Source organism: Aquarana catesbeiana, linkage group LG03 (genome assembly GCF_042186555.1).
Source record: "Aquarana catesbeiana isolate 2022-GZ linkage group LG03, ASM4218655v1, whole genome shotgun sequence".
Lineage (NCBI taxonomy): Eukaryota > Metazoa > Chordata > Amphibia > Anura > Ranidae > Aquarana > Aquarana catesbeiana.
In genome coordinates, this window is record NC_133326.1 from 269,698,387 (window position 1) to 269,713,795 (window position 15,409).

At 41.6% G+C, this 15,409-nt stretch overlaps 1 protein-coding gene across 2 annotated transcripts in view; it reads left to right on the forward strand.

Annotated features, from left to right (window-relative positions):
* PTPRB (protein tyrosine phosphatase receptor type B) overlaps positions 1-15,409 on the forward strand; it is a 202,146-nt gene that overhangs the window by 76,117 nt on the left and 110,620 nt on the right. The window contains exons 1-2 of one of the 2 annotated variants that reach the window (XM_073620046.1): positions 1,048-1,833; positions 2,321-2,591. In XM_073620046.1, coding sequence (XP_073476147.1) covers positions 1,780-1,833; positions 2,321-2,591 — 325 coding nt within the window. In that variant the 5' untranslated portion in view covers positions 1,048-1,779. Of the gene's footprint in view, positions 1-1,047; positions 1,834-2,320; positions 2,592-15,409 lie in introns of those variants that run through there. The other variant, XM_073620045.1, reaches the window with a different exon arrangement.

Below are 15,409 nucleotides of genomic sequence, written 5' to 3' on the forward strand. Positions count from 1 at the left end.
ATCATCACAGAGATGCCTGGTTTGGATTTATCCCCTCTGCCTTAAATAGATATTGGGATTCAAATCGTTCGGAGTATATTGCTGTACACGGATATTTATTTCCCCTTTTAGATATTTATGTTTACCTCTGCCTTAATAGGTCCAGACTATTTCCTATGAGCCGGAAGGCAAAACATCTGAGACAGATCCAGTATTCCTCTCCTCTGTTGTTTTGATGATTTATGATATTGAGTATGGTCCCGAAGAAGCAGGGAATCCCGCGTGACGCATAGACCAGTTGCAAGTACATGTATCCATCAGATTTACATATTTTTGTATTGATCGCAAAATTTCTTTATGTTTTATGTGTAATAAAGTTTATATAGATTTTTATTCTGACTTTGTGCTCATTTGGCATTTTTAAAGTCACACGACTTTTGTTTTCAAAAATACCATAGTAATGGGCATCATATCCCTCTGGTGAGTGTGTATTTTTACCATTGGTGAAAGATTGGCACTATTAGTGTTTCCAAGCATTTGGTGATGGCTGAAGTGGAGCACTTTTATATGTTTTACACACATAACAATATGAACTGTTCATTTTTGTCGTTTTTAACAAACTTCAGTTTATGGACACAAAATAAAATAATGACAGTATTTAAGCAGAATTCTATTACTACAGTGTGAAATTGTTAGAGTCAGTGTTAAAACGATTCTAGACTGCTTGCTGTTGAAAGTTGCTAACACTTTGATTAGAAAACGTATGGCACAGAGGAAAGGTTAGATATATCTATGCAATTCTGAAGTTTGTAAAATTCCCAGTGTGGTCTTATGAACATAAAATGTTAAAGTGTAAAATAATCTCTCGATTAACCTAACTTTTAATATCCAAGAGTCAAAGTGACCTGGTGAAAGAGACCTTTTGGGTGAGGCAGCTCACTGAATTTATAATGGACAAACGTTTTATTAAAAGAAAACAAAAAGGTCCAAAAATAGCCTCAGATAACTAGGCTGAGAGAGAAATGAGGAGATAGGAGGAAGGAAGGCAGGGGTGGGGGAGAGGAAAGTTAAAGGGAGAAAGAAACAAGAATTCAAGCTAAAATGATCAGAGCAGAAAAGTGAAAGTGCTGGCATGGGACAGCACTGTTCAAAGGACTGGCACAGCAGAGAGCAACAAGAGAAGTGACTTTTCTTCAGATTCAGGCAGGCACCGGTAGGGGAGGTTAATGAAGGGTCAGCAGCCACAGGAAATTGGCGGGGTTGGTATCTTACAGGTATCGCCAAGACGACAGCCTGGATCATTCTGCAGCCTCACAAGGAGGGGAGGTGCTGGAGGTTGCTCTGCCTGGGCTGGATATTGCATGGGTTCAACTTATTATTGTTACACTAGATTAAACGAAGGAAATTGACCCTTGATTACGGAAGTCGATGGAAAGCGCTGAACAGGTTTAGAGTGGGTCAGAATGGCAATGTGGAAACTGCAAGATGTTGCCTTCTACATGCTTTTCTTAAATCCTACTGCTAATAAAATCTTCCTAGTGCCCTTATGTCTTACCGCACCACCATTCAGAAAAAAATTGCAAGGAATTCTTTGTTAAATTTCTTGCTGCACTGGAATATTTCAAACTTTGGAGCACAGCTGCACATTGACTTGGGAATACCTCTAAACTTTCTCTTGTATGGAATTGCTTGAAACATTGTTCTGTACCTACCTTTGGATACCTGGACCATTATTTATATTGGAATTTTGCAATGAAATTTATTATCCCTGAAGGATTATTTTAAATCAGTTTTCTCGCAATGCTGAGATATGTGTTTGGATTGTCATTGTGGATTGTGCTGAGCTTTATAAAGGTGAGAACCCAGAAAATATCAGCTGGTCCTTCTTCCCTATATTCTCCAGGTGAAGGATGCTGATACTGTATTTTCCTCTATTTTTAGTGCTAGTCTACCTTATAGGTGTGATGTCACTGCACTTGTTTCTAAACGTACATTGAATTAATCCCTTCCTTCACTGTTGACACATGATCTTCTGAATTTTTATCTGATCTAACTAATACTACTCTTAAGTTAGATTTATTTAGAATAAATTGTTATTTTTTTAGACTTGTTATTGACTGTGTAGCATTATCTTAGTTACATGATAATGTTGATCACCAACAATCTCTCACAACTACTGAAGTTTTAGTCTAGAGGAATATTATTATTTGTAGCAATACCTATATCATTTTGTTCTGGAGGCCTTAAATAGCTCATAAAAGTTATTTAGTGATTTTTGGCAAATTAAACTTTTGCTTGATTAGTTTTATTGAACCATAACAATTTATTTCCTTCTTTTTAGGATGTGGAGCCAGTGAAATGCACCATCAACATTACTGAGAGCAAAGCTTCCTCACAATATCTATATGTAAAGTGGATTAGTCCTGGAATCACTTGCAATTTTAGTTTGACTTGCAGCTCAAGCAACTTTTGGCAAACAACATGCAATCCCATCCAAAAAAACAATGATACTTATGAATGCACACAGTTTGGACTTGAGGCAGGAACAGTTTATGACATAAATATAGAAGCCCAACAAGATGGAGAGACAAAGAATTTTACGTTACAAACAGGTATGACAAAAAAGTGCATGGCTGAGATTTTCTCTGCAGGTTCTATACACTTGATTTCCAGATTGCATCACTTTGGCAGTTATTGTGTGGCCCTTGAGGTCCCTGAAGACTGTTTTCCTTAGCTAGGTCCTTGCTCAGGGCAGTAAGGAAAAGTATTCTTTAGCCTGTAATCCAGTTATAAAATGGTTTACTTTATTGTTTTAATGCTGTGTTAGTTTTCTGTACTGTCCATCTCTACTATTTTTCTTTCTATGATCATGACCTTTACAGTATAATGGATTTTGCTGAGAGAAATATCAAATGTGGCTCAAGTAATTTTTATAGGGGCCATGTGAAATGCAAATGCTAAATGATTTTTGAAGAGGCAGTAATACCAGTGACCTCTATCATGTAGTAAGTCTCCAGTCTATGACAGCCTCCTGAAGCATGTACTGTGTGTCTCCAACAACTCCTATAACATTTTTTTTGCAGTCTTTTGCCATCTCCTGCTGCATTTCTGTAGTTTCTGACCATCTTTTGTAGCACATCTATAGTCTCTGACCATCTTCTGTAGCATACCTATAGTCTCCGACCATCTTTTGTAGCACACCTATAGTCTCCGATATCTTTTGTAGCACACCTATAGTCTCTGGCCATCTTTTGTAGCACACCTATAGTCTCTGACCATATTTTGTAGCACACCTATAGTCTCCGACCAACTTTTGTAGCACACCTATAGTCTCTGACCATCTTTTGTAGAACACCTATAGTCCCTGACCATCTTTTGTAGCACACCTATAGTCTCTGGCCATCTTTTGTAGCACACCTATAGTCTCCGACATCTTTTGTAGCACACCTATAGTCTCTGACCATCTTTTGTAGAACACCTATAGTCTCCGACATCTTTTGTAGAACACCTATAGTCTCTGATCATCTTTTGTAGCACACCTATAGTCTTTGACCATCTTTTGTAGCACACCTATAGTCTCTGATCATCTTTTGTAGCACACCTATAGTCTCTGACCATATTTTTTAGCACACCTATAGTCTCCGACCATCCTTTGTAGCACACCTATAGTCTCTGACCATCTTCTGTAGCATACCTATAGTCTCCGACCATGTTTTGTAGCACACCTATAGTCTCCGACATCTTTTGTAGCACACCTATAGTCTCTGACCATCTTTTGTAGCACACCTATAGTCTCCGACCATCTTTTGTAGCACACCTATAGTCTCTGACCATCTTTTGTAGAACACCTATAGTCTCTGACCATCTTTTGTAGCACACCTATAGTCTCTGGCCATTTTTTGTACCACACTTACAGTCTTTGACCTGTTGTATGTGCGCTGACAGTTTTCTGACAGCTTTCTATAGCATACATTTACATAATATTATGTGCAGCACTTTTAGAGAGGTCAGGGAATGCACTTCTGGCCCCCTATATCAAGAACGTTCAGAACCACGGTTCTGTACTATCACTATTATGGTTTTAGAATTGTCAACTTTGTTTTAAGAAAGTGTACAGATAATAACTGTGTGCAAATTTCAAAAGTCCACAGTCACTAATCAGGTTCTAGTTTATTGTCAGATCAGTCAGATCATTCCAAGGATAAATAGGATGAGTGGCTATGGGTTACTGCACTTTGCACATACTCATTGTACTGTTGTATGTTTTAAGTTTTGATTCAATAGCATAGATTTCAAGAGTTGTAGTCCTAAAAACAGTGAAGATGAGTAGTCTAAAAATGGGTGGAATTATATTGTAGGGCCATGAAAGAGACAGGTTCACCTGTTCAGCGCTATGCAAGGTGTTATATGTTTAAAAACATGCATTTTCATGTGGAATTGAAGTGGCCAAAAATATTGCTACACTGACACCTGTTCTTGTTTTGAGCACATTAAAGTGCAACTAAAGGAAAGACATATAGTGAAATGTACTAGAAAGTGTTTACCAGTAATAGAGAATATCAGAAACCAGTTCAGTCATGCTGTCAACCTGCACAACTCTAATAAACAGATAGAACCAAAAAAATATACTAGCATTCTATTGGGGATTAACAGATCAGGTATGTCTTACAAAAATAGAATGTAGATCCTCCAGTTTTATCTAGTGATAATTCTTCGCTATCTCTGTGTTTAAAAACGTCACATCGCATGAAAGTGCTGTAGTGTTTGAATGTATGGAATATGTATTGAATAATGAGAAATCCTTTTATGTTCATCAATGTCTAGAGTGATCCTATTGTGATTAGATCTAGAGTGATCAGATTATCACTGTATTGGCAGCCTTAGAGATCTATCTAACATCCTCAAAAGAGATGACATCTGTTTTTGATATACTATTAATCATACGATATAGCAGAAAGAAGTAGACTGATTTGACCAGGCCTGAACAAATCTCACCCAGAACTAGGAGCCAGCTTTGCAAACCTGGAAGTCAGCACTAACGAACCTGCATATGGCTGTACAGCTGAAAGACACATTGGGGTTGATGTACTAAAGGCAAATAAGCTGTTCAATTTGCAAGAGAAGTTTTACTTTGCAAGAGAAATTCCCCCGGAGCTTGGAGAATGTGGTGAAATTTCACTTTGCAATAAAAAATAAATGACATGCAAGGGACAAAAAAACATTTTTGCTTGTGCATGATTGTATGATAGAAGTCAGCAGAGCTTCAGCTCATTTTCTTCCAGTGAACAAGCAAGCCATTTACGTTTGGTAAATCAACCAAATAATTAAGCTAGCGTTAAAAAAACTATTTGTTCTGTTAATTTTGAACATGCTTTATTTTAACAATTGAGACAACATTAAAATACATAACAGACTATTACTTTACCAGTAGAACAACTTTAAACCATAAATAACAATAAACAGATAATATCACATTTTCCCATGTCTTGTCTGCATTGTGGTAGCTGTCCCTGTCTCTCACAATACAAGCATGGTAGGGTCCTGAAGCTGGCAAATATTGACTTGAGAATGGAGAGGGAGTCTTTGGGCATGGGGTTTTTCCCAAAAAGTTGATATAGCTATTGTTGGTAGGGCCGCCATTAGAAACCTTGAGGCCCCATATAACCTACCTGGTAGCCCCAGCCACCCCCACCCCCCCCACCCCCCCACCCTGTCCCAGTGTCTTTCAATACACTTTAACTTTCCCTTAGGGGCTGGAAGATACCCCAGTGGCATCTGCACACAAAGCCCAGTAGTCCTGTTGAGTCACCTCTCCAGCTTCCTGCGAATACTGAAGAGTGTGTTGCTTTTTCAAGTTCTCACCTTATGACACACAAATAAAAAACATCCAGTAGAATGCTTCAAAGTGCATACCTCAAGAACCTGCTGCCCCTTCTCACAATCTAACAGTTTAAGCAGCCACTTCAGACATGGGTCAGGTACATTTGTGCATCCATGATATGATTCTGTATAGGAACGGTCTGCATCTTTTGGGGAAGCTATCAAAGTCTGCAGGATCAGATGTGGGCTGGGGTTGTTGGCAATGTACAGGGCAGCAAGGAACAACTGAAGATTAAAAAAAGGTAGTCTCAGTCAACATAGTAAAATAGATACACAGCAGGTGGGACAGTGACAATAAAACAAGGCTCTAATGCAATAATATTCAGTGCAGCTGGCAAATTGGCACCTAGGAAAAGTTCTCAGATTCTTGGAGTATTGGGCTTCCTCTGAGCCTAGGATGCACTATGGGGGATCCTGGGAAATATAGTTTGCAGCATGAGGATGCCTCACTGTGCTGCCCGTCCAGAGCCCACGCCAAGAACTACAATAACTGAACTGCTCTGCGCCTGTTATGAGAGCATGCTTGGAGGTGAGGAACAAAGACTAGATTTAAGTCACCAAAGATTTTTTCAGTTGCCACAGTGACCTGGCACCCATGAATTGTCCAGCCACTTTGTAGTATAACTGTGAATAAGAACTATTCATGTTGCACCCTGGATACTGCCAATACCTGTACAGTTCTGCATTACACTGTATAGATGTGATATGGAGGTCCACTGTAGTAAAAACAGTCACATTGGTTATTTTCTTCTCTACTGTATTGATATATCCCAGTTTTTTATTTAAAAGATTGTGTGTGCAGGAATATTTTAGGATATGTTTGAATTTTACTCTATGGAACCTGTTGCATGTGACACGTAAACTCAAGGAATCTATTTAAAATAAATGTTAATTACTTGAAACTGAAATCCACAATTAGAAAAATGATCCTATTATGAATGTGGGGCATATTTTTAGAGGCATATATATAAAGAATGTGACATTTGCCAGATATTCTGGCGCATGTGTTTTAAATTACAGGAATGATTAACCACTTGTGAAAATTTAGTGAATGTCACATTTACACCCCGGTCACACCGATCACAACATTGAAATCGCGCTACTTCACTTGAAGTAGCAAGATTTCAAGGTAGCATTTCAGTGCTACATCAGGTGCGACTTGGAAGACATCTGTGCGACTTCATGCACAGATGTCTATGCAAGTCGCACCTGAACTTGCAGGAACTACTTTCAAAATCGGTGCAACTCCGACAGAGTCACCGGTGTGACCGGGGGCTTACTGTTTTATTTATGTTGTTTTATCTAATAAATAATGTGGCTTCCTAAATTTTCTTTGGAGTATCACATCTGTGAATATTTTGAAATAGAAAACTGAATAACACAGCTATTAATATCCACCTTGCTCATTTAGCACAACAAAACTGCAATATAGAGATTCACATGTAAGGGTGGGACTGTTATCTGTCCAAGAGTTTGGCTCTGTTTGTGGAAATGTATTTAGAGATGTGGGTGGAATATTTTTTTTATTTTGTGATTAGTAGCTGGCCTAAAATAAAGTCAGAATGGGACATTAGAGTCTTTTGACTTTCTCCTAAGCTGCTACTTTCCACTGTAATCCCATGAGGTTTATTTGCTACTGTAAATGAATCAGGGGATATGAGTCAGAAAATCTGCTCCGAGGTGATGACCAGGATGCTGTAAAGTCTGCTATCTTAAAGGGAGCATTGTATTCATCTCCTGTATTAGAACCCTATTGACTTTTAGATATAATTTGTTGTATGTCTATATATATATATTTATTTATGGTCGAAGCCCTTCGTCCGAGACAGATGTGAACCACATAAACATGTGACGAGACTTACAACATAACATAGACCTGAGGTGTGCGCTGGTCTGCTGGTCGGTATGGCAAAAAAGGGGGCAAAAATACTCGGATAGGGTAGTACCTCTTTATTGGTCCTGTGACATTTATTGAGCAAGCTAGGTGAATGCTTGTGACATTCCTACCTGAGGGTTCGGAATGTATTAAGCGAAGCAGGCGGATTTTCACATGCACGATTCTTAATGACATGGTCTGGTACCCTGTGCTAAGATGCAACTGAGGCTGCTCCGATCCAAAAGGAGTGACCGGAATACTGGCCAGGGCCAAGGCCTAGGTTAATTAGGAGGATCCTGATGTGCCTGATGAACTGACTGCCACTCAGGGGGCTGGTCGGAAAAGGTAGCAACAGGCTGGAGTTCGACTGGCTAGGTAGGTGAGACAGTAACTGGTCGAGTATTGCTACTGGGCACCAGACTTGTTGGTCGGAAAGAGTTTAATATCGCCCCCGGGGTCAGATTGTTGGGTTCTGGACACTACAAGGTGTAGAATGACATGACCTTAAAAGCGTGCCAGGTGGCGTTTGCACAGTATCTGGTCGCCGGGGCGGCTAAGGGTAAACTCGCTTGGCCGCAAAGCCGTAGAGGCCAGGTAGATGGGACGACCAGACTGGGTAGAAGCCCAAATGGGGAACGTGAAAGGATGGTTGACATGTCCCTAAAGATGGTACTTGTGATGAGTAAGCATTTGCAGTTGGCTTTGGGCTGATGCCTCTGGATGCCGCGTAGGATGGATTTGACTGTATGGACTGCGAATAAGGATGTCTTTACGGGGTCCTGTAAGGACAAGAAATGCTGGATGCCGGCTAATTATAGCCTAATGGTGTTATGAGACACGTTCCCAGCAGTGTGATAGACCATCAGTGTGCTGCAGGATAACGACTGATTAATGAGATGGGTCGCATTGTGAAGGTGTATCTTTAACCCATCGTCAGCTGCACCAAGGTGGGATAGGAAAAATGGTTGGGTCGGCTCCGGGTTTTTGCTGAAAGAATGAAGTAAGTTAATGCGGGACAGTGCGTGCGCTACGACATTGCACTTGTCTGAAATATAAATGGAGTGAACATTAGATTGATGCTGCAGGGACAACTGCACAAGCCTGCGTAGGAAGGACATGATGGCAAACGACTTGGGCCTGCCTTTATTTATAATTTCGGCCGTGGCCTGGTTGTCTGTGGCAAAGATTACTGTTTGTCCTGTCCAGGTATGGCCCCCGACCTGAGAAGCTACCACAAAGGGGTGTAGTTTGAAATGTGAAGATGACTGACAAAACCGGGGATTAGGAGGATTTCTGGTGGCCATGGTCCTGCGAACCAGTGATGGCCAAAAATTGCAGTGAAGCCTGTGGAGGCTTATGCCCTGTACACACGGTCGGACAATGAACGGACATTCCGACAACAAAATCCATGGATTTTTTCCGACGGATGTTGGCTCAAACTTGTCTTGCATACACATGGTCACACAAAGTTGTCGGAAAATCCGATCGCTCTGAACGCGGTGGCGTAAAACACGTACGTCGGGACTATAAACGGGGCAGTAGCCAATAGCTTTCCTCTCTTAATTTATTCTGAGCATGCATGGCACTTTGTGCATCGGATTTGTGTACACACGATCTGAATTTCCAACAACGGATTTTGTTGTCGGAAGAATTTATAGCAAGCTCTCAAACTTTGTGTGTCAGAAATTCCTATGGAAAATATGTGATGGAGCCTACACACGGTCGGGATTTCCGACAACAAGGTCCTATCACACATTTTCCATCGGAAAATTCTATCGTGTGTACAGGACTTATGACTACCTAAGCTGATAAAGCTAATGCTGATAGAATAAACATGGATATGCTGTACCCGTTTGCGAGAAATTCTACCCACATTGTCAAATCTGCTATAGCTGCTGGGTCCAGCCGGAGAACTTTATTGGGGGTCTTATTACCTGAGAGAGGAAAATCAAGAGTCATGAAATGAAGGACTGCCCCTGAGGGATAATCCTCATGGCAAATTAAGCATCCCTAGCAGGGATACTGACTGTCTCTTTTAACACCCTTGAGAAAGGGTAAAGTCGTGAATAACCGACCTGATTTGGGCCAATTTTCGGGAGGTAGGCTGGCCTGCATGGAGCGAGTGTCAAGAGTGATACCTAGGAAAGTGATGGACTGTTCCGGTGCTTCGACTTAATGCTCTGCTATGGGCACGTTGAGATTTTGCCAAACCCCTTTTTAATCTGTCCAAGTCTAACGGGGGCTTGCCAGGCCATTTGACCAGCTGGAAGTCATTGAGGTAGTGCATGACTTTCTGGCATTGTGCTTGGTGTGACAGGATCCAAGTAAGAGACTGGGCGAAGGTATCAAACAGCCACAGCCATTTTAAGAGCCGAAAGTCAACTTGGTGATATGTAATATGAGCCTTTCCGTTTAACACTAAGCCACCACCAGAGGGATGGCCCGAATGGCAGTAATTTGTACGCATCTGAAATGTCTGCTCTGGACAGCCAAGCGCCCATGCCTATGCTAATAATGGCTTGAACAGCTGGATCAACCGATGCATATTCAAGGGAAAACTCCTCGGACGGAATTAGGGAATTTAAACTTGGAATGTGGGAACAATGAGGTGCAGACAAGTCGTACACCAACCAAAGTTTATTTGAAAACTTGCCCTTGAAGAGCCCAATAGAGCCGACTCTTCAAGTAGTGAAAGGTGATTCAGCAAAAGAGGCCAATGATAAACCCCCGGTCCAGTTGGAACTGTAATAAGGTATATATGGCTAGCCCATCAGGGGCAGCTGAGAGGAGGTCCCTGCACTCATGGGTTGAGTGGAGTAGCGTGATAAGTCCGGTGTGAAACCCTGACTTAAATCCGTGCACCAGGAAGGCAGCCAGTGAGGGAGTCGGGTGTGAGAAAAGGTTAAACCCCAGCCACTCAGCCTGGTCATGAAGTGTTGTGCTACTTGAGGTTGCACGCGACTTTAGAATGAGCTTTGTGGCCCGTGACTCAAATGTGAAGCAGCAGGCATTGGCTAACGTTGCAAGTCCCATAGTTCTAATTGAGTTGCATATTGTCTAGATTGTGAGTGCGTACGAACGAACGGTCGGACTGAGTAATGACTGGTAGCTTGTGATGCTCATGATGGAGGCTGGGCTGCAGGAAGCTGTATGACAAATGGAATCGTGTTGTGTCGTGCCGAGGATTCGGATCGTTGTGCTGCGATCTCGCCAAGACTCGAAACGGGCAGTAGGGTGTGTGAAATGAGCTGTATGCAAAGCAGAATATTGGCTAAGTTATGAGTACGTATGAGCGTACGAATGGATTGGTCTGAGTAACGATTAGTAGCTTTTGGCAGATGCCTCACGATAGAGACTGAACTGTAGTAAGCTGCGTGATAGATAGAACCGCAACATGGTGCTGGGGGTACTAATCGTTGTGCCGCCGGTGCTACTGGATTCGAGTGCAGGGATGCCTGCTGGGTGTTGGGCTGAGCTGTCACTGGCGGTAGAAGAGCAGCCTAAAGAGCTTGAATTAACTGGCTGTAGCTGGGTAGGGAACGCCCCTGCGTCGCAACTCTACTGTAAAATCTTGGGGATGGTCCATCCCCCGAGGGACTGCACGCTGCCACACTCTGAAATCGTGGAGGGTGACAGAGGGGCAGAGGTGAAGTCTTCAATACCGGCCTGTGACATGGCTCCAGCTAAAGACAAGGAGAGGGGGGTGCATGTGTTAAGAGGAGTCATAGCAGTAGGATAGTGAGCGGAACTGAATACAGAAAAATAGATAAGAAGGAAAACGAGAAGAACATGAAATGGAGCGACAGGCGCAGTTAGAAGCCGGTTTGCGTTCTGAAGCATTGAACGCTGCAGAGTGAAAATCTAGAAAACTCAAAAGAGTGTGTGACAACCGAGGTGAGCCAGGAGGTGACTGGCCAGGTAACCGATAGCTTGGTTGCCCATCTTTGCTGAGCACAAACCTGTGGACCAGAACCCCAGGGCGTACTGGGGCGAGAAGCTGAAGTCTGGTATGGCCTAAGTAGGAATGTTGCGTTCTGTAGTTTGTGACGTATGCTCGGCCTGCCAACGCTTGCACTGTCAGCAAGCTCAACGTTTGGCGACCTTGTCTGCGTAGGTGAAAGGTCGTCCTTCGAAAACAGAGTGACATGCAAAAGAAACGTGTGACAGTAACTAACGCCCGATGAGCAGCCCAAATTTTGTATGTGAAATGAACGTTTAGTTAAAGGGTGCTGCTGGTTGATGTGAGAGTGACACCCTTGTACTACACCTGACTTAGCACCCTAGTTGCGAAGTGCTGGCTGAAGTCGAGAATTCAGTAGACCGAGAACCTGTAGTGAGGGTGACATATAAGTCCAGTTTTTTTATTTGTTAAAATGACCTGCCTCACCCCTTGAAATGCAACTGGCCCCCTGGTGAAAATGCGATCCCTGTGTGTGTTTTTTTGTTTTATTTTTCCTTTTTTTTTTTTCTTGAGTGCCACTGGAGAAATGATGTGTGGCCGGATTGTGTGCCACTGGAGAAATGATGTGTGGCCAGATTGTGTGCCACTGGAGAAATGATGTGTGGCCAGATTGTGTGCCACTGGAGAAATGATGTGTGGCCGGATTGTGTGCCACTGGAGAAATGCCTGCAACGATTGCAGGAAAGTAGCCTTATTGACAGGTGAAAAAAGAAAAGGATAGCAGAAAATTGAGTATGTAGGAATGAACAATAAACATGAACGATTGTAACCATGCCTGAGAGTGTATGAAATGAATCCGATACGAATCGGTTGTAGAGTGTATGAAATTAATCTGATATGAATCGGTTGTACAGTGTATGAAATGAATCCGAAACTAATTGGTTGTAGCATACATGAAATGAATCTGATATAAATCGGTTGTAAGGTGTATGAAGAGAATCTGATATGAATCCGTTGTAAAAAGGCATGACTTGAATCTGATACGAACTGGTTGTAAAGTGTATGAAATGAATCCCATACGAATTGGTTGTAAAGTGTATGAAATTAATCCGATATGAATCGGTTGTAGAGTGCCTGAAATTAATCTGCTACAAATCCGTTGTAAGGTGTGTCAAATGGATCCGACCCATTTCCATCATTAGACTGCTAGGTTGGGTCACCAAGTGCATCTATCTATGGTTGCCATATCTTATAACATTTTGTGGGACAAAATCTGCTATCATATATTATACTAATATGTTAATAACAGGTCCTGCATTGTATTTTTTAAATGAATAGGCCTGAAATGGGGCTATTTATACATTTGCATTTCATTACAGATGAATTAGAAAGTTGTGATAACTACCAAGTAGATAAAAAGTAGTTAACAAAAATCTTAAAATTAAAGTGTATGTATGGCCATAACTGTTTTTTTTTGTTGGGGGGGGGGGGGGTTGGATAGAATGTGAAATATGAATGTGACTGTAAAATATGTATTGTTGTCCGAGTTCCTAATAGGAATATTCATCCTTTTTGTTGGTCCGGAAGACCATTGGGGAAGATGTAATAAAACTGGTGCACTCAGAATCTGGTGCAGCTGTGCATGGTAGCCAATCACCTTCTAACGTCACCTTGTTCAATCAAGCTTTGACAATAAAACCTGGAAGCTGATTGGTTTTGCAGGCTCCAGTTTTAGTAAATAACCCCCATTGTGTCCATCCATTCAATTGTCATAGGAAAAGGAGAAAAGAGGAAATCTCCCAATGGGGACACGTTCTGTTGAAAACTAAGAGGGAATATTCCCACGCTGCCGAGAGAGCTCCTCCTACTATCTCCTGTCTTTCTAGGATAGGAAGCGAAGGGAAATCTTCCCAAGAGGACACAAACAGAAAAAATAAAAAACTTAACAGGGTTTTTACCTTTTCCTACTCTATTCAAAACATAAATAGATTTGACTTTACATATACCAGTACTTTAATGTTGTAAAATTCTTTTAACAAAAGGAAACGTTTAGAGTATGTTCAGTGAGTACATAGTTTGCAGTTAAAGCAATGACTTTCTCATTTTTTTTTAGGAGCTTGTTCTTCCATATTTTAGTTTTCTATAGTAAATGCAGACATGTGTAAATAAGTTACTGGAGCCCTGGATGCCCAATGGTACTTGTTGTGTGACCTTTATCAAACCGCAGGAGTCAGCAGTGTGAGCATTGGTTTGTGGAGAGATTGTAATGCCAGTGAAATCTAACAGTCTCATGCAACTTTTCTTCAGTCTCTGAATGCCTCTTACAACATATGTTGAGCCTCCAATACACCTGTAATAGTGGCTGTTCACCTAGCAAAGTGAATTTTTACCAATGAATTAAAGTAGAATTCCTACCTAACTTTAACTAGCTTTAAAAACAACCGTCTCCCCCCATGCTACCTATGTTGACTAACCTTTGTAAAAAAATAAAAATTCGTATACCTATTTTCAGCCTACCCACTTAATCTGGCTCCCCTGTGTCACTTAGCAGTGGCTGCAGGGGAGAGGAGGGACTGCCATGCGTCCTCTCCTCTACCCTGCAGCCTCTGCTGGCTGACACAAGGTATCATGTGACTGGACTGGAGCAAGCAGAAAATCCTGTTTTTTATACATTTCCCATCACATGAAAGAGAATTCTTTGCAAAGTAATTTTTTTATTTTCTTCATCTTATTCACTAAGCTAAGTGAGAAGTAGCAGTAAAGCACAACCAATGTGGTTTATGGCAAGGAGGGAGCAAAACCTGTATACAATATATAAAAAGTGTACATGTACATATAATGCATGATTACATATTATACTTATATTAGAAAAAACATTTTAAGCAGTATTAATCTGATTATTTATATGAGGCTAATTTCTTTTTCTAAGACTATTCATTTCCATCAAATATGTATAGATGGGTGGCGGCAGGGGCGTTGCTAGGTCTACAAAAGATCTGGGGCTAGAGCCCATAGCAGCGAAGTAAAGAAAGTCATACGCTTGGGCGGGCATACACATGTATATAATATACGTGTGTGTGATATATATATGTATATATAGTTACATATCTGAGTGTGGATCCCATGGTTTGTTGTTGATTGATTTGGTCCCCAGAGAGCCCCCCTACTTACTTCTGGGTCCCCAGAGAGCCCCCCTACTTACTTCTGGGTCCCCAGAGAGTCCTTCCTTACATCAATCATCCTAGTCCTCTGGTCTTCCTGTTGGGTGCTGTGTTCTGCCCACATCCTAATCCTCTGGTCCCTCTGCAGAGTGTTGTGCTCTGGTCTCTTCTGGTCTCCTTGCAGGCTGGAGGGAGAAGAACACACTCTCTTCTCTCCAGCTATCTTGCCACACTCAGACAGGTGGCAACCCTAGACTCGGGGCTATGGGCCCCAGATTCGGGGCTATAGCCCCAATAGCCACCCTGTAGAGACGCCACTGGGTGCGGTAAGTGGGCTACAGGCTAGCTGAATCATACCCTAAGAATCTGAGTACCTAGTTTTCCATTTGTGTAATTGTACAATTCATATATTTTAGTGGTCTATGGTTCTTTTGGTCCAAAAGATACCTTAAAAAAACAACTTGCCCTCAGTTTCTATAGAGCATGCTTATTCTAGTACCACCCTGTTATGACAGTTTTCCGACCTAGGAAACAACACAGAAAAGCTCACCAATTCAAAGACTCTACATCTGTGGTTACATAGACAGTTGTTTAGTTCACCACTCTTATAAG